This window comes from Alosa sapidissima, chromosome 14 (genome assembly GCF_018492685.1).
Source record: "Alosa sapidissima isolate fAloSap1 chromosome 14, fAloSap1.pri, whole genome shotgun sequence".
In the NCBI taxonomy this organism is placed as follows: Eukaryota; Metazoa; Chordata; class Actinopteri; order Clupeiformes; family Clupeidae; genus Alosa; species Alosa sapidissima.
This window is the reverse complement of record NC_055970.1, coordinates 33252905-33271841: the sequence shown is the minus strand read 5'-3', so window position 1 is coordinate 33271841 and position 18937 is coordinate 33252905. Positions and strand designations below refer to the sequence as shown.

The window sequence follows — 18937 nt, the reverse complement described above, 5'->3', positions numbered from 1 at the left end:
TCCTCTCCTCTTTCCCCTCTCCCCTCCTCTCCCCACCTCTCCTCCCCTCTCCTCTCCTCACCCCTCCTCTCCTCTCCCCACCTCTCCTCCCCTCTCCTCCCCTCCCCATGCTCTCTCTCTGGCAGACACAGGCGCAGCCCTCAGCCTGGCTGAATTGGACTGAGCATTAGTGTTGGAATACATTGATTCTTTTAATTGACCTGCTCCTCGCCACGATTTCCATTTTGACGCTGAGATTATTTATAGCCCGCACTGAAGAGAACGTTCAACTTGAGCACACACTCTGTATCTAAATTGTCTCATGGCTTTTTATGCTCCAGCAGCTCCCACCCTCCGTCTTTTATTAGGAGCGGTTTGCAAACCCCGTCACGGACTTTTCCGTGCTCTGCCTGAAAGTTCCAGAAGCCCCGAGTGTGCCGTGTATCCCTCCTGAGCTCCCTCTGGGCTTTCTGAGTGATGAGTGTCAGGCCCATGTTTGATTTTCTTTCTGCTGCTGTTAGATTGAAGGGATCAGAGTTCAGGCAGATTATCTAGTTGTGAACATATGCAATTTGTGTGTGTGTGTGTGTGTGTGTGTGTGTGTGTGTGTGTGTGTGTGTGTGTGTGTGTGTGTGTGTGTGTGTGTGTGTGTGTGTGTGGTTATGTGTGTGTGTGTCTGTGTTTCTGTGTGTGTCTGTGTGTGTGCCCGTATCTGTGTGCGTGTGTGTGTGTGTGTGTGTGTGTGCATTTCTGTGTGTGTCAGCATGGTTCTCTGGTCAGATGAGAGCCACACTTGTCCCCAGTGGCTTGTCAGGCATTGAGACAGAGATCACATATACAGTCTGGACACCTGACACCTGACTCCAATCTTTACAAGATTCACTCTGAGGACAGACCATTTTGAGGGGCTAACATGATTGACAACTGCGTGGAAGATGATGGATGCTCCTGCATGGGAATGAATCTGAAGTTATGCAGGTAGGGCAAATATACACTGTAAATGTTCTCTCTCTTTGCCTACAGTTTACAGATCTCCTGCAACAGTGCAGCGATAGAGAGAGAGAGAGAGAGATGGAGAGAGAGAAAGAGAGAGATAGAGAGAAAGAAAAGAAACCCAGGGAATTGCACTGGGAGATCCTTCCACCAACGGTTCCTCTAATGGGTCGTGACATGGGTGGTAGCTGCAGAACAAACGAGGCTGCTCAGGAGGATGTGGGTTTGTCGACGGTGCACAGACTACCTCATCAACACGTTTGAGAGGTTGCACACCTCCCTCCTTGTCTGGGTTGCTCTCCTCTCTTGTCCTCTCCAAGCCGAACAACGCTGCGTGAGATTAAACTGCATGTTTGATCAAAACTAAATGGTAACACTTTGACGCTGAGTCGCGCACTGGAAGCGGTTTGTCGGGCGTTTGTTTCACACAGAGGAGACTTGGAGGAGACTCTAGCTCTCCCCTCATTTCCAACCTGCTGATACTGATTGGAGTTGTGGCCCTTGATCATGCTGGAAGATGTCTTTGCCCTTGTCTCGAAAACAAGGAACGATAGAGTCAGATTTACTGCAGTTATTGATAATCTGCTGTAGCTGTGGCTTCAGCTCACATAGATTAAGCTTTTTCTTTCCTTGCCTTTTTTTGGTTCTTATAAATCAGACTTGGATGTGAGTTTGAGAATAGGCTATGGATTGTCCGGTACATTATGAAGACACAGCGCAGACACTGTGTCTGGTGTCTGCCAGAGCCAACTTTAGTGTGGGCTCTGTGTGTGAGTGTAACCATGCCCGGTGTAAATCTGTTTTAGTGCTGCACAGGCTCTTATGTTGTGACAAGTCTACTTAGGTTTGCAGGGGTAGTATCGGTGACGAATGCTGCACGCTGTGTGCAAGTGTGTGTGCGCATCTCTCTGTGTGTGTGAGAGTGTGTGGGTGTGTGTGTGTGTGTGTGTGTGTGCGTGCGCGTGCGTGTGCGTGTGCGTGTGCGTGTGCGTGTGCGTGTGCGTGTGCGTGTGTGTGTGTGTCCAGTGGACCCGGCCAGCTTCCTGCCCTGTCCATGTCTTCCCAGTGAGATTTATCCGAGGAGTGGAATTAAAACATTCATAATCTGGAGAGATGAGTAGGAACAGCAGAGGGAACTTGTAAGCATGGAGCACACCACTAATCCCCCATCCTTCACTGTAAACATGGATGACCACAGACCCTGCACATGTCAGGGAGAGGTGGCCATGTCCAGGACGTGTTGTACTTCCGATGTAATCCAGAGGAGGACGTTTTATTTCACTGGCAGAGTTTATTTTCACTGTGTTTCAGATCTGGGATGTCAAACTGAATATTGAACCATTGATGTATTCTTGCGGTCGTTTCCCCAAAGAGTTTATTCCCCTTCGATAAATACTTAAAGGAATACGACAACAGAATACGGCAAATAAGTGTATTTTCTATCTACCCCAGAGTTAGATAAGAGGATGCATGCCCTATAGTGTGCTCTACTATTGGTATAGACCACTTTAGCAAAAGATTTCATCAGTGTAATAATGGATCCTGTAGACTTTGCTATTCTTGAGAAAGCCTATGAGAAGAGTAAATCATGGTATTAAACTTTGCCGACTCTCCCTTAGTTATTTATTAGCTTTACTCTCCTGTGAGAGAGCAAGAATTTGGATAACCGCGCAATTTAATTAGAAGCCCAAATTGATTGAGCATGTCTTAATATTTTCAAAGGTCAGCTATCTGGCGGGAAATAAAAAACAGGTTTATTTTGGCAATCCAGTCAGGGACAACTCTCTCTCTCTCTCTCTCTCTCTCTCTTTCTCTCTGTCTCACCCTCTCTTTTTTCATTAGTCCTTGGACACGGTTTCATTTTGTTACATATTAATCTAGCCTGCTCCACTCTTTTTACAGTGCAATTTTGCAGTCAGATCAGAAACATGTCCACACCAAGTTATTTTGTCCTTAATGAAGTGTAGAATATTAATGGATGCCTGAAGTTATGTGGGAGAAAAAGAGAATTGCTAATGTTTTCAGAAGTCTGGTCATGTTTGTGGACTAGCTGAGCTTCAGAGAGACGTTTACCTCACGTAAATCGCCCGCGGTGAGGTGTGTTGCCGAGCGCTGTGCCTGGGCCTGATGGGTGGGTGGAGCTGAGCTACAGGAAGTCTCTGACCTGTGAGGAATGTCTGGCTTCCTGCACGGACAGCGGAGGCAGCGGGGGAGGGAGGGAAGGAGGGGGTCAGGCTGTGGCCTGGTGTCAGGGGAGCTTTGATGTAGCGCTTCAGTGGATGCCAGGAGTCTCCAGGAGCTGAGGTTAGGGTTGGGGAGGCGTGTTGTCGGGTGGATGCGGCAGAGCAGGGGAGGGCTGTATCGGAATGCGGCTAAGTTTGCTCACAATGGATCAAAGAACACATTTAACACTGTCTTCATGCTCAGTCGTCCCGTCTCTGTCTCTCTGTCTCTCTCTCTCTCTCTCTCTCTCTGTATCTGTCTTTCTGTCTCTTTGTCTCTGTCATACTCTTTCTCTGTCTTTATATGTAGACACACACTCACTCATACTCACTTTCACTTCCACATTCTTCTTTCTGCCTTTGCCTCTCAAATACACACACTCACTCTGTGTCTCTCATCTCCCTCTCTCCCCTCTACCCCTCGTCTCGCTTTCACCCTCTCTCTCATCTCTCTCTCTCTCTCTCTCTCTCTCTCTCTCACACACACACACACACACACACACACACACACACACACACGCACTTACTCCCACTCTCCACTCTGTTCCTCCCTGTATGAGTCCGGTAAACAACAGAGTGCCATTCTCCTCACGTTTCTCAGTGCTGACGGTGCCTGTGTGTCATCTTCCAGCCCACTCATCCCACACCTCTCCTTTCCTCTCCTCACCTCTCCTCTCTCCACCTCTCCTCTCCTCACCTCTCCTCTTCCCACCTCTCCTCTCCTCTCCTCTCCCCATCTCTCCTCTCTTCTCCTTCCTGGAAAAGTTGCTTGCCCCAGGGGGAATCTCCAGCGTGGGTGGGGGAGACTGGGGCTGGCTGGGCAGGGTGGATCTCTTACCGTAAGAATAACCACAATCAAACTCATCCCACATGGTTTCCCTGTCTGCAAACACAGCTGCATGCTCCTGAACCCTGCCCAGCAGTAAATAAGGGAAGGCCTCCACCTTTGTCATAGCGAATAATCGTGCCGCTGACAGGCCCTGTATTTGATGAGGGCACATTTTCCCCGCTCGAATAGTTTACGACGACGTTATGCCTCCAGGCTAACCTAATGAATCTGTTTTCTCACTTTGTGCTGTGGTGGCGACCTTGGCCCTTACTAGTAATGGCTAAAGAAATAGCCTCTTGAAGACTTTTTTAGTGAGCACACACGCACGCACACACACACACGCACTTAGACACAAACACACACACACACACGCACGCACGCACACACTGGTCTTTACCACAGTGGTGGGCCTTTTCTAAGCAGTTTAAAAACAGTCAGGTGGTAAGAGCATAAGGATGAACATCGTGTATGCGCATGTTTAATATGAATGAGTTTTTAATGGCCATTTGCATTTGCATTTTGTAGCAGGTTTCTGAGAATGTAGATTGGAGTGTGTTTAGCTGTTACATGTTTTATATATATATATATGTATATGTATGAGCTCACCAGGGGATTGGTGTTTGATCATGTTTGTGTATTTGTTTTGGTATGCATTTTTGTGCTTATGGGCCGGGATAGGCTTTAGGAAATGAGCTTGTTTAGAGGTTGGCCTAGGATGGTCATGCGTTCACTAAGGATATGTAGATGTGTATCCAGATGCATTCTGGGCATATGTGTATATATTCATATATGTTATGTATTGGATTTTTGAGTTGCATGTAATTTGGTGTGCATGTGATTTATGTGTGTGTGTGTGTGTGTGTGTGTGTGTGTGTGTGTGTGTGTGTGTGTGGTATCCTCACCATTGCCCCTGCAACCACGTGTCCACATGCTCTGCTGCCTAGTGGCGGTCTCCTGCTGCCTGATGGCTTCATCTGGCCGGGTTGCAGAGCAGACATCCCAGGGTGGCCATGGCTCCACACTCCCCAGACTCCCCCTGCAGTACTGGGGCAGGATTAGTGAGGCCAGCCGGGGTGTGCTCGCCTCCCCTCTCCTCGGCCCAATCCCGCCAGGCCAGACTGCCGGCTGCTCGAGGAACTGATCCACTCTGGATCGGAGTTGCTCTCACCGGCTTCCAAGCTCCGGCTTCCATGCAAGATTCATCCCAGCTTGATCCGGAACTTGAATCTGATTTGCAGCCACCGTGGCACTGTTGAAGTTTGGAGAGCGTTGTGGCTTCTTCTTCTGGGAAAGACATTAACATTAGTCATCATTCCCTGTGTCTTATATAATGAAGACATGTACATGCACATACACACACACACACACAGACACAAACACACTCACACAGCCTTGCCCTGGTCCCCAGCTCCGTGTAGGAAAGCACCACGCTGGGAGTGATGTCACAGCCCCTTGTTTGATATTCTTGGGGATTGTGTTTCTCTCGTTAGTCCTTGATGTTTTGCTAGAGATAACACAGGAGGCTGTGACAGACGCTAGCTCACCGCGATTAAACACGGCCAATTTGATTTGGCCCAGTGACGCACTAACAGGTTGGTGAATATTTTCTCTCTCTTCTCCGCTCTGTCCTGTCAGCACTCTCAGAGGTAAACATTTCCCCCCGTCCAGTGTAATCAATCCCAACACGTCTCGCTTCCAGCTGACATCACCGCCTTCCCCAGCATGTATGCGGCAGATTTTCTGTGAAATTGAACTTTTAATTTCTCCGCACGTCCTCAGCGATGTTTGCGGGCCCGTTTCCTTTGCTCTGGCCCCCTCTCCATTGATTCTTGATAGCAGTTTGCCTCTTAAGCTGAGCTTGTGAAATGCCTTCTTCAGCGAACTACTGATAAATATTTGATGTCTTAATTAATTCCTGTGTTGACTTGTTTTTGCCCAGATTTGGACTCTCTCAGTTATAAATTAATGTACTTTGGCATTTCACTTCAGAGAAAGTTGCAGTGAGGAAATGGTAGCATCTATTTCTGATCCCCGGTCATCCTTTCTTGAACGGTCACCCTAATGATGCTGCAGCGCCAGCTGGACCAGATGCAAGGCTCACAATATTAACCACGGGTAATTTTATTTATTGCCCACTTCAACATGTCTGGACGTTGTTTTTGTCGTCGTGTTGGATCAGCATATCCGGATTGAAATGTCTCCATTTATCCGGCATAATCAATATTCATGTTTCTCATTTCCCGCTGGATATGACAATCTTGTTTGGACGGCTGTGCTAATAGACAATCTGGGGGTTTGTTTGAGACCCTGCGGCTCACTGCGCTCCTCATTACTTCAGCAAATGGACAGCAGGTCGCGGGAGAGAAAGAGAGAGAAGGAGAGCGAGGGAGAGCTTCTCATCCATTAGCTATGCAAGATCACCGCACATCGCTTCTTTCAATTACACTCAGCAAACCGCCTCGCAATCAAGATGGAGCGTCTCATTCTGGGCCGGAAAATTGAATTCTGGGAGTCGGAATGAACTGCCTCGTCTCTTGGCTGGTGGTGCAGAGTGGCGTGACGGCATGACGACAGCTTGAAGGGCCAAGGATGGCCCGTGGGTCGTCTTCTCGCTCATCAGTCACTGATGTCAGTGTTCCGCTCTTTCCTCTGGAGGTTCATTTCTCTCCGTCTCCACCCACTGACTCAAGGTGGAGAACGGCAACCTCACCACAGGGAACAGCAGCAGAGCGTCTGCATTGTGACGCGCAAGACTAGACATAGAAGACTGATCTGTTTTATCTTTGAATGTCTCACATACACGCTGCTCTCATGTCTGGTGGAGCTGTATACTGGAAGAGTGCTGTTATCTTCCAACATCTTCAGCTGCATGTTCACTGTAGTCCATACCAGCCGTCAGTGAGAGCCGTCTTTTCACCTTCAGGCCTGCTAGCAGCTAGGTGAGAGATGTTCTGGAAGAAAAGGGTGTGAGATGGTCTGTATTTTCTGATGCAGGAGAGCAGGGGGTGAGAGGTTGAGGGTGAACTGGAGTGTGATGCTGCTCACTTCTGCTAGAGTGTCATCACCCTCTCTATTTAAAACCTAATCCTCTGCGACTGGACGGTAACTGCTACCCAGCATGCACCTTGGTTCCTGCTCCTGCTCCCACTCCTCATCCTGTCCCATCTCAGCCCAACCCTGTTCTGCCCAGGGCCTGGACACGGCTCAGCACTTTGATGTCTCCTATCTGAATCCTGTGGAGCGTGGTCAGCGGAAAAGTCTTGCCGTGCGTGTGTGCGTGCGTGAGTCGGGGGATAGGGATATCTACCGGTGTTTAAGGGATGTCAGTGCCCATAAGCTGCTGACTTTCAGGGCAGTGGGCCATAGCTGAATATTTCTGCTCTGCAGCCTTCAGAAGCTCGGGAGTGTTTTTTGCACTTTTTGCACTTTTGTCTTTTTATTTGGTGGATGCCTGCTTTGTTATACACATGAGCCTTCTTTCAGACCAGCACAGATGTTCCCTGTCATGCAGTATATGAAGTGCAGTACATGAGGATGCAACATGTTGCATATGGGTTACAGGAGGTGTAGTCTTACAGAAAGAGTTTAAAGAGCTTTGTTCTTAATATCTCATTATCCCGTCATTGTAGGAATGCATTATTATATACACAATTAGGTCCTCAGTATGCTTTTTTGTACAGTAGATTTTACATGATCCAGGAAGCGTGCCATGATGTCCTGAGTGGTGCAGTCTCAAGACACTGGTTTCTACTCTCTCTGCAGTTCTGTTGATTTGAAGGTGCAAAATGTAGCATAAGCATTTGTGTGTGTGTGTGTGTGTGTGTGTGTGTGTGTTTGTGTGTGTGTGTGTGTGTCTGTGTGTGTGTGTGTTCCCTCCCATCCTCTTGTCAATTTCTGCCCTTCACATCCTCTTATCAAAGCAGGCCATGCCTTAACCTCACTCTGACTGATTTATGTCTAGCTTGCATCTTTGTGCGTGTGTGTGTGATTGCTTGCCCCAACATGCTGGATATATGTAGGAAGTTGTCAAGAAATATGTGATCGTTTTGTTAATGTTGTGCAAACACAGAGTGTGCCTTGCCTGCTAAGTGAGTGACCCGGCACTTGGTGGGCGCAGAGCAGAGCGACGTTGGGACAGATGTCCAGTAGCAGGGTTGGGTGGGGGGTGGGGGGAGAGTCGAAAGAACATAGCAGCAACACACAATGGAAGGAAACTGAGATTATTTTCAGAGAGTGTCGGCTTTTATTTCCACAAGTGCTTCTTTTTGTGTAAGAGGTTGGGGGGTAGGGGCGGGATCACACTCGGCCTGGGGTCATGGCTGAGTCTGTGTGTGGGGTGTTCTGGGAGGATGTTTTCTCTGGCTGCTGTGCGATGCAGGGTTGAGTTGAGTCCACATGGAGGTGACCTGTCCACCCCTCACCCCCCCCCAACCCCGATGGCTGCCGATCCCATCGAGCGACTGAGGCAGCGCGAGCGTGATCAGGCACCCTGAACTGTCCCTGCATTCATTACTTCCTCCTAATTTTGCAGAATTCTGCATTGATTGCTTCTGCCTCCCTCCCTCGTCACGCACCCCTTTGTTTCAAGATAACTCTAACTTTCCCTCAGCCACAGCAAATTGTTGTCTCTATTGATCTCCGAGATAAGTGCCTTTGAAAGTCGCGTCTTCGTGGCTGGCCTTTGGGGCCGTAAAGCGGCCGCTTCAGTGAGGAATCGCATCAAATCTCCCTTTATAAATATTTAGCAGTCGGCTAATTTCGTGCCAATGAAGTATGAGAAGTGCTGAGGCCACCATAGTCCTGCAGCCTCCCTCGATTTCCCCGAGGCCTCGGTGAAGACTTCAGTCCCTGGAACTTTGTCAAGAGTGCTTGCCACCGTGGATGGGCATTTATGCTCCTTTATGTCCCTCAGTAAACAGTAAAAGTTCCAGAGGAACAAGTTAATATTAATACGAGACTATAAAGAGGCAAGCTGAGTAGTTTTTTGCGGCAGAGTTGCTGCAACACTCTCAGATGCAGCTCGTAAATGGGGGTGGATGTTTGCTTTGAACTGCAGGGCTGACGACTGAGCCTCCTCTAAAACCCTGTCTGATTCTGAGTTCATTTCCTCCCTGTAGATCAAGTTGTTTTCAGCTTTGGACAGGCTGGCACATAGAAAACATCAGTGCTGTGTGCTTCAGTCAAGACATGCTCAGAGGAGCTCTTTTTGTTCCAGTTATGCAGACTCAATTCCTGCAGGGTATGACATCTTGAAGCGTTGTCTGTGATACTGATAAGAAGGTGATGTATAGATGATGAAAAAACCCCTATGTTTTTGTAAGTTAAAAATGTCAACATAGATCTCAAAAGAAACTTTATAGTTCTGTTTTTGATGGAAGACTTTCAAAGAAAACAGGCAGACTCCAGATATCCCATTTGCATGTTGCGCTAGTCCTTACTCTCCTCATGAACACTTTTGAACAGGACAGGACAGGGCTGTTTAGTGCAACAGTGGTACTTCTTCTGTGTTTATGATAAGCAACAGAGTGAGGGCATCTTTGATGTGACTTCTTCTGGTCCTTCATTTAGAATTCACTGGAGCAGCTGAATTGGATGTGAATGTTTCCACCATTGGCTTTGTGTTTTAGTCTATTTTCTCCTCAGCTGCTCGGCCACCAGGACTGTTTTGCTCTGGTTGCTGCCAAGTTTGGTGAACACAGCGCCAGAGCCTCTGTTCTCCTCCTGTCCTGGTATCCCAGACCTTTCACTTCAATCTCATTAGCTTGCAGCTCTTGTGGCGGTGAGACCTGTGGATGATCATTAGAGTGTTGTGAGTGTTCATCTTGTTCTGAATGTATCATATAACTCATTACATTTCCCTTGGGATAAATAATGTTTATCCATCTCTCCATCCATCCATCCATCCATTTTGATCTTTGTGTTAGAAAGGTAAGCTGTGGCCTCAAGAGTGAAAAGTGCTGTGTATGTGGGGTGATTTATACTCTTGCACGGCCCTTTGATGCCAGGGGCATTGGAGCCTCAGTGGGTAGAGCTGTCTGTGTGCCTCTTTGAGGGGCATGTTTGGGCCTGATGGTGCCATTCTGTGCCAATGGCCTCGCGTTGGGGGAGCAAATGCGGGAGTCTTGGCCAGGCTTACATCAGAGTGGCCACAGAGCAGCGCTGTTACCCTGGGCTGGGCCCTGCCCACTGTGTGTGTGTGTGTGTGTGTGTGTGTGTGTGTAAGCGTGTCTGTGAGTCAGGGAGACGCTGTCACTCACCCCCAGTTCACATCCCCATGATAGCTGTTGTCAACTGGGGAATGTTCCCCGTGGCTACCACAGAAAGAGCAGACCCTGCTGGTCAACTTCATGTAGGTCATGAGCAAGAGGATTGTCCGTGGCCTGAATTGTTTGTGTGTGTGTTTGTGAGTGTGTGTGTGTGTGTGTGTGTGTGTGTGTGTGTGTGTCTGTGTCTGTGTGTCTGTCTGTGTGTATGTGTATTGAAGACAGCAACTACAGTGGTGGCCAAAAGTATTGAGACAAAAGTGAAATTCAGTGTTTTAATGACATCCTTAAATTTGTAAAATAAGCACAATAAAGATGATAAAAATAATGTATTATTTTATGCTATATACAACAATCAATGTTGAGTATTAAGTCTTTTATTCTTCAAAACCTGCTGGATCCGGCTGGACATAAAGACGTCTCAACCGTACTCAATGTCACTTCCTGAGGCTTTCTTGACTGCTCCTCTCCTCTTCACCATTGTCCAACAGTTTTCTCAGCTCCAGAAGCTGAATACCATTGTCACATAGCCAATTTTTAGCAGATTTCGCCACTGGGCATGGGGATTCATCTTCATCTTCTTGGGGATTCGCTCCATGGAAGTCAAGAACACAGTGTTGGAGTTTAGTTGAATTTACAGTTTGTGCACAGGGAGAACTAATACGTGGCATATGCTGTCTTAATACTTTGGGCCAATATTGTACTACTGTACTGTGTTTCATATTAGGGTATTTTGCATTAAATCTGCTTTAGCATCTAATTGTTTTATTTATTTATTTATTTATTTAGAGAGAGAGAGAGAGAGAGAGAGAGAGAGAGAGAGAGAGATTGCTGGGAGGCTCTACTGTATGCCTGATTCGGCTGATAAAGAACCATAGACTTAAATAAATCCTCACTTTGACTGCTTATCTACTTAATGGGCTTAACTTGTGCTTGCTGACTAATAAGCATTGTTGCAGTAATTCATTTTACATGGTAGAGGGGCTAAGCTAAACTGTTGGTTTGCTGAGCTCCTTGTATTTGCATTCACATTTTCCTCTGTACGTGCTTGAGAATGAATGAAGCATTTCCTTTTCTGCTGCCGTGTGCACTTCACTTGACTGATGACAACAGGCTTTCATTTCAAAACCAGCATAGCTTAGATTGGGACTGAAGTGATATGCTTGAAGAATAACATCTTTAATACAGTTCTTTCTCTCACAGCAGACGGGCAGAGTCTTTTTGCTTTTGCAGCTGCTGTTGTAAGTTTATGTTATTAGGTATGGCATCTGGTGGGCAGGCCTTAACAGTTTTTGGTTTGTCATCTGTTGTGTGTTGGTTCTCAGTTACTTTGAAAGCCCTCTGTCTGCACTTTTTGAGTTTTGTCCCGAGGCCAAGAAGTGCTTTTCCCTCCTGTGTTGCAGTGCTGGTCATGAATGTTTGTGCAGTGTAAACAGCACATGCTCTCCTGTCTGACACACTAACATATTTATTTTCTCTCCTGTTCTCTCCACGCTTGACTCCACGCTGATGCTGTTCTTAACAGAGGAAATGGCTCACAATGCCAAGTGGTCTTGCGTGTGTGTGTTTGTGTGTGTGCGTGTGTATGTGTGTGCACACGTGTGTGTGTGTGTGTGTGTGTGCGTGTTTGTGCGTGTGTGTGTCTGTTTTCAAGATCCGCTCAATATGCTGTTTTACAATTGTCTGTTCCCTGTGACCATATTGCTAACAGGGTGGGAACACATTCCACCACTCCACTGTGTAACACAGGAGCGGACCGGACCGAGAGTGTGTGTGGAATCTGATTGGCTCTGGCAGAGCCAAACATGAACCTACCCACCAATGAGGAGGAGACAGTTATTTTCCTCTGACCAGGACCCAGAGTCAAAGTCATTTCTCAGAGACAGGATATTTGCACAACAATAGCATGGGCACAAATTTGGATGCCAGGAAAATATGACAGCTAGCACAGGACTTGGTGGTCTCAAAAACAGCACATTGGCTCAATAGAGGAGGGACTGTGCAACGCTGGACAGACCTTCGGAACAAGAGGAAAAGGAGGAGGACGAGGAGAGAGGGAGAGGGAGAGACAGGTGAAACAGAGTTTATCTGGGACAGTGGAAAAGGAGGATCTTCCTGTCTTCTATTTGAGCTGTTACCGGTCAATCTTGCCAGAGCCGGACTCTAGTTTGTGTAAAGAGGTGAGTGTGTTAACAGAGGGAGGGATAGAGAGAGAGAGGGAGGGAGTTTAGGAGAGGGTGGAGGTGGTAGAGGAGGAGGAGGAGGAGGGGGTGTGGATCAGATAAGCTCCGAGGCAGTCCTACGCCAGCGCCTGAGCGTTGGATCAGTGATCCTCCCGTCAGATACTTTCCGCGGGGCGAGCGAAAACTTTGGGCCGGTGGTGGCTCACAGGAGCGAGCGAGCGAGCGCTGGAGATCGGAGTGATAGTGTGCTTCCCAACTCATCTCTTCTCCCGGATAACAGCTGTCATGGGAGAGCCTGCCCGCGCGCGCTCCAATCTGTGCCGTTCTGTTCCGACACCAGTGGGATGAGCGGGAGCTCGGGAACGGAAGAGGGAGGAAGTAGATAATTGAGCGTTCCACTCCAGGTGAGACAGCTGTGGTCCGATGCGCCGTGTCGCCTCAAGGTGAGGATAGGCGGGGGTGATGTGGGGGAGGTGGGGAAATCCCCTAGGGAAGAGTGAGCTCTGTGTGTTTTTCTAGCAGAACAGTCATGTTGCAGCTCCATGGGGCTGCTGTGTTTTTGCTCCAGGCTGTTGTCACTCAGTGAAGTGAAGTTGGACACCCATCCCAGACTCTGAAGGGTCCCTGGTGGTTTGGGTCTCCTGTGGCCCCCAGCCCCCCCACCCCTCACCCCCCAGGTTCGGCTGCCAACAGGAGGGGGCTTAGCCAGAACACTTGATAAGGGATTAGACTGAGCCTGTTGTTTGCTGGGTAATTTCGTCCGGCACGCCACGCTGAACCTTGGACTCTTGGAAGAGTTGCGCGTTCGGAGCGTTCCCGGGAACGCCGCGGGTGGGGGACTATGTAAATGAGCAGCGGGAACTGCGCTTCGTCCGCCCGCCCGCCCGGTGCACTCTGGGGGGGAGGAATTCCACAGCTGACAAAATAGAGCGCCACTGAAGAACGGGAGAGGAAGCGCCGGCGGGCTCTCTCCGAGGGGTCCGTTGGATCAAAGCTCGCCCGAGTTACGCTCCGTTTCTCTTGGCCCTACTTAAGCGAGCACTCGTAGTGTTGATGTGCAGATCCTGGAGTAAAAATAAGCACTCTCCAAAATCAGTTATAGGATCTAGGAATTAATTGCATTTCTAAGGGAAAACCTTTTGATGGGGTCCCACATGCACTGCACGCTCTGAAATTTGCATTCGAGAGATGGGGGAACCTGTTCCCCTAAGTTCATCTGGGAGTCTAGGTAAACACAGTCACTCACTTAAACTACTCTAAAACTGTTTAGAGAGCTGCCTGTCAGTCTGGTTCATTTTTATCAGAGGAGGTGGGAACATAAACAGTGCTTAGCCAGTGTGTGACTGGAGGGGAAATGTTACTGAAGGCTCTGGTGCTGCACAGTGTCAGATCCAAAATATGGCACTTTAGTTTTTCAACTTGCTGTGATGGGTGGTACAGAGATTCTGTTGCATTTTTATGTCAACACTGTGTTCTGGAGTTGTTCTAAAGTTGTTACATATTTATAGGCAATGTTGTATAAAAAGTTACAACTTGTAGCCGTTGTTCCAAATAAAATTTGTTTGCAGATGATTTAAGGATGTTGCTAAACACACAATAGCATTTTTTGTTGATGAATTGTCAAGATGAGATTGGAGCTGGCATGCCTTCCTGGAGTTGTAAATAAGCTGGTAAGTCATCACAGAGATAAGGAATGTTTTATGCGCCGGCGCCAAGGTGATGTCACAGGGGTCAGAGCTCGGTATCACTCTCTCTATTTTCCTTTTATGGAATGAATGACCAAGGAACCAAAACACTACTGCAAAGGAATGCACCTGTCATGTGACCAGTGCTATCTGGGATAATGGACGTAGTGTGTGTGCGTGTGTGTGTGTGTGTGTGTGTGTGTGTGTGTGTGTGTGTAACCTTTGTCATGGTGTGCGTCATGTTTGCACAAGCCCTTTAAGCATGGCCCGTCACTCACACAAAGGTGTCACACAGGATCACGGCATGGCAGAGGAGGGGGATTTAAACCCTACGATCATCGCCATGAGGTCATCATGCCCACAATGTATTTCTGGGTGCTGTTAATTAGAGCGCCAGCGGCAGAAAGGTTTGCCCACTTGGGTGTTTTGGAACTCTGCTCTCTCTGTGGTTTTGCACAGTTTTGCAAGTTTCACCGTCTCAAAAGACGACTTATCTCAGGGTTTTATTACTTCTGTGAAAAGCTTCCTTTCCCTCTCTGGTCGCAAGTGCATGAGAAATGAGTTGGAGGGGACAGAGAGTGTGGATCGGGATGGGGATGAATTGAAGTGTGTGTTTTAGCCGCCATGAATTAAGACAAAGGGCCCGCCGGAGCGGAACAAGAGTTAATTTTTCATTGGCGGTCATGTCAGACTTGTGGACGGAGCGAGGTCCCTTTCTGTGCAAATCCAGCGTGGCCAAAAACAAGCAGGTCCACTGTGCTGGGCCTGTTTGTGCGACACACCCGGTAATGCAGAGCATACCTTGACAAGTAGTTCGGAAGTAATCCGTCACGAAACAAAGGAGCCAAAGAATGCAGAGTCCCAATTAACAGACGGGGAGGGAACTTTTGTATGAGACCGTAGCCGCTCGGCAAATTGCATGCTGGCATTGGGAACAGAGCCTGCATCTGAACTGAAGGCGTGTGTGTGTGTGTGTGTGTGTGTGTGTGTTTGAGAGAGACAGAGAGAGACAGGAAGAGAGTGAGATTGTTTGTGACTGACTAATAGTGTGTGTTTGAGAGAGTGACTGGCCTAGTGTGTGTATGTATGTGTGTGTGTGTGTGTGTGCGTGTGTGCTTGTGTGCGTGTGTGTGTGTCAAACCATAGCAAACAGTCCCAGTGCCGTAATCCCTCCGTGATTTACCGCAGTGACGGTGAACTTTGGAAAACTAGCACTCCATAAATCTCCTGGATGTGATTTTGTCCACCCTTTACTGCGCCATGACTGTGCGCTGTACCTGAGAGTGAGGGAGAGCGCTTCATCCTGCTGCGTCTTCTCTGAAAGGTGCTGCGCTTTTAGCTTTCCCTATTACAAGGTTTCGCTGGGAAATTGCTTTTGAGTTGCAATTTTTTATTTATTTTTTTTTACACAGCAGTGCGGGCGGATCACTGTTTAGTCCTCAGAGGTGCACTGAACTCCGTGTCTATTTTTAGCCGCCACCAGATGTCTCACTCTTAAGGATGTTATTATTTTTGTACATGGTGCTCATGTCCCTCCAAAATCATATGATATGCATGAGAATGTGGGCTAAGTATTTCGGCCGACCTTAACAAGACACATGGGCCCTATTCTTGGAGCTCAGAACAGCTGTGACAGAGCCAGAGTCCTAACCATCATTCCCATCGCTCACATAGGCCTACATATCCAAATGACACACAAAGTCTCTGTACCAAACGTGTGTGTGTGTGTGTGTGTGTGTGTGTGTGTGTGATTGCTGTGTTGTTGTGCATCTTTGGACAAAAGCACCTTTTTGATACATTTGTTTTAGTGCCACTGCCAACACTGACTATTTATAGCAGGATGCAGAAACTCTGAGGTCTAAGAAGTGCAGCACTGTGTCCTTCCCTCTCCTCTACTGTGCACCTACTTGCAGAGCTACAGTACAACAGACAGCCAGCTGTGCATCATTTCCATTGGAGAGACAGGTGATTACCTAACAGTATGCGTCAATCAAACCAGGGAGTGTCAGGCTGTGTCTATTTGCTCACATTCTCCCATGCAGTCTGTGCTCGCTCAGAGATGTCCATATTGATATCCATCAGAAGGCATTTGTGTCTGTGCAATGTTTCTGCCTGAGCAGTGGCAGCAGCATGGTCTCCATTACTTACCCAGAGTCAGAGTGCCCCAGACATGGTGCTAGCCCCCGCTCAGCACTAGAGCTACAGTCTCCGACATGTGGGGATGGAGGGAGAGACAAAAGAAAGAAAGAGTGAAAGGAAATGTGTTTGTGTGCGTAGGTGTATTGTACATGTGTCTGTGAGAGAGAGAGTTTGTGTGTGTGTGTGTGTGTGTGTACGTATGTGAACAGCACTCTCTTGCCGCGAGCAGTCTGGTTTTTGTACTCCCCCTCGGCGGTGGAGATAAATGGCCCCTGTCCGTGCGGTGGCTATGCGTGAATGTAGAGCACCATGAGGCTCGGCTGGAGGGCCAGCGTGAGGTGGAGGGAAGCTGCACTCTCTGCCATTTGTTTTCCTGCTCTTCTTGATGGAGCCTTTTCCCATTAACCATCACGCTGAGGGTAAAAATAGGCACCTGTTTGTGCAATAACCTGCTGTTCCGTTCTGGGTCTTTTGCTTGTGGAACATGGTGTCTCTGTATTATAAGGAAAATATATTTCTGAGTATTTATGGTGACTGTGTGTGTTTTAGTTAGACAAATAAAGCTAAATTCCTATGCTTTGAGCATTCAGTCCCAGCAGACTTTTTAAACCTTTCTTTTAAATCAAGGTCAGTGATGCATAAATAATTGCATTAAATCTAAAGACTTATCCAGTCATTTGTCAAACCACTAATAAAATGTTCATTCATCTGCACTGCCTGACATATGTGCCCTTCTCTCAAATTCTACCCAACTGATTTGTCTGTTTACGATCCAATCTGCTCAATGGCCAAGAATTGCCCCTGGCAGCAGTGGATGATATTTGATGACCCCTATCACCGCAGGGAACAAATTGGTGCCATATTTCCCACGGGTTGTTGAATTTGACTGTACACAGTGAGAACAGAATGCTTTAGCAGTCCTATCATTCTCCACAGCTGATATACCACTAGACAAGTTAAAGGAATCACAAGGAGTGCTGTTTGTACTGTTATGACAATATATGATCTTGGACAGAGAGGAAAATGGTGTAAGTCAAATGGTGTTCAGTGGAGCATATCATGGCTAGGGTGCTGTATTGGGTGCAGGCAGAAGAATGAACCTTGTACTTCTCATGAAGAACACCTGAGAATGACCCATGTGTATTCTTTATGTATATCCTTACAGATTCAACTATACATTCTTAGGGCTTATCATTATGTTTATCATATGTTGTTTGGGTGATATGCACAGAGTGTGAAAAAAAATCATCTAAGACATTGATTATTGTTGATTACTCTGCTACTGGGCTTAACTGACAGTATCTTACAAATGCTTCTCCTCTTGCCAGAGGCACTGTAGTTTTCGCATCATGTCATGATCGAGATGCCTTAGTAGATGTAGGAAATGATTACACTGTTTTCATTAGGCCTCAACCGTGCATTTGTTTTAGTATAATTTTACATTGGATACATTGCATGGCCAGGGATGTAGGGGGCTGGCCATCAAATCATTAGAGAGTTACTCTATTCAGGCCAGACCGAGTGAAACTTAAGTGCAGCAGAAGGAACAGTGCAGTGTGTGGAACAGCTTTGAAACAGCACAGCTTCCCAGAACAGCATTCAACCCCCCTGCCCCCCTCCCTCCCTGTTGCCTTGTGAATTGAGTTGTGACTGAAGAGCAGTGGCACATAGAGCCCCAGAGGAGCTCGTACTGGCTTGGCAGAGCAGCTGTCTGTCTCATTGCACAGCGACAACAGCACCTCGCGGGCATTTTACACTTGGGCAGTCTCCTCTAGCCAGTCCTCCACAGGCTAGATTTGACAAGGCGCGGCCAGCAAAGAAGGGCGGCTAGTGCTCATGTGATGTTGCTGCTCACCTCAACTGTTCCATGGCGCGGAGAAGGCCGGCCTATGTGGGGCCTCACATCGGAACCAATCCCTCAGGCCCTGCCAGTGCAGCTGTCTGATTGACGAAGGGCCCTTACAAGACTCTTTTGTCTCGTCCACCCCACTTCGAAACCCCCCACCCCCATGAAATAAACACCGGGACCACGTCACAACATTATGGCTCACCCTTTCCGCCACAAATTCCACCTGCTGTCCCTCTCTTACATTAGCCGCTGGCAGTCCCATGCTTTAATGCTCTAGTTAAAGCGATGAATGACCCCGTGTAATTGAAATCAATAAACTTGCCGTCCTGGCTGGGCATTGTGCTGAGGTGCACACTTTGTGTGGGAGGAAGGAATCTGAGGAAGACTTGGCCCTGGATCAGCCTACGCCTGCAGCCGCAGCCCGGCCACACATACCGCGCTCCGCTGGCAAAGTCAGCGCAACTTCGCCAACTCTGTGTCCTCCTGTTGAATGCCATCCTATCTGATTCCATGCACGTGGCAACTCATACATTATTAAACAGACTTGATTAATGGTGTGGTACTAATGTCTTTTTTTTTCATTTCCCTTTCCCCTTCTCCTCTCTTTTCTCTCTATCTCTCTTTCTGTCATTTTCCATCTGTTTGGTGTTCCCAGCCACAACCAGAGGACGACCGCTTTCCGCCATCCCGTGACAGGACAGATATCGCCTGAAAATTCCGACTACATCCTTCAGGAACAGTGAGTGCTACCCCATCGTCTTTTTTATCCTCTCTAACAGATAAGAGTTCCTATGT

At 47.8% G+C, this 18937-nt stretch overlaps 1 protein-coding gene across 18 annotated transcripts in view; it reads left to right on the top strand.

Annotated features, from left to right (window-relative positions):
- plekha7b (pleckstrin homology domain containing, family A member 7b) overlaps positions 1-18937 on the top strand; it is a 92836-nt gene that overhangs the window by 24456 nt on the left and 49443 nt on the right. For 15 of the 18 annotated variants that reach the window (XM_042061568.1, XM_042061566.1, XM_042061565.1 and 12 more), the window contains one exon: positions 18798-18881. In XM_042061568.1, the coding sequence (XP_041917502.1) occupies positions 18798-18881 (84 nt within the window). Of the gene's footprint in view, positions 1-12176; positions 12467-12564; positions 12913-18797; positions 18882-18937 lie in introns of those variants that run through there. The other 3 variants (XM_042061580.1, XM_042061579.1, XM_042061576.1) reach the window with 3 other exon arrangements.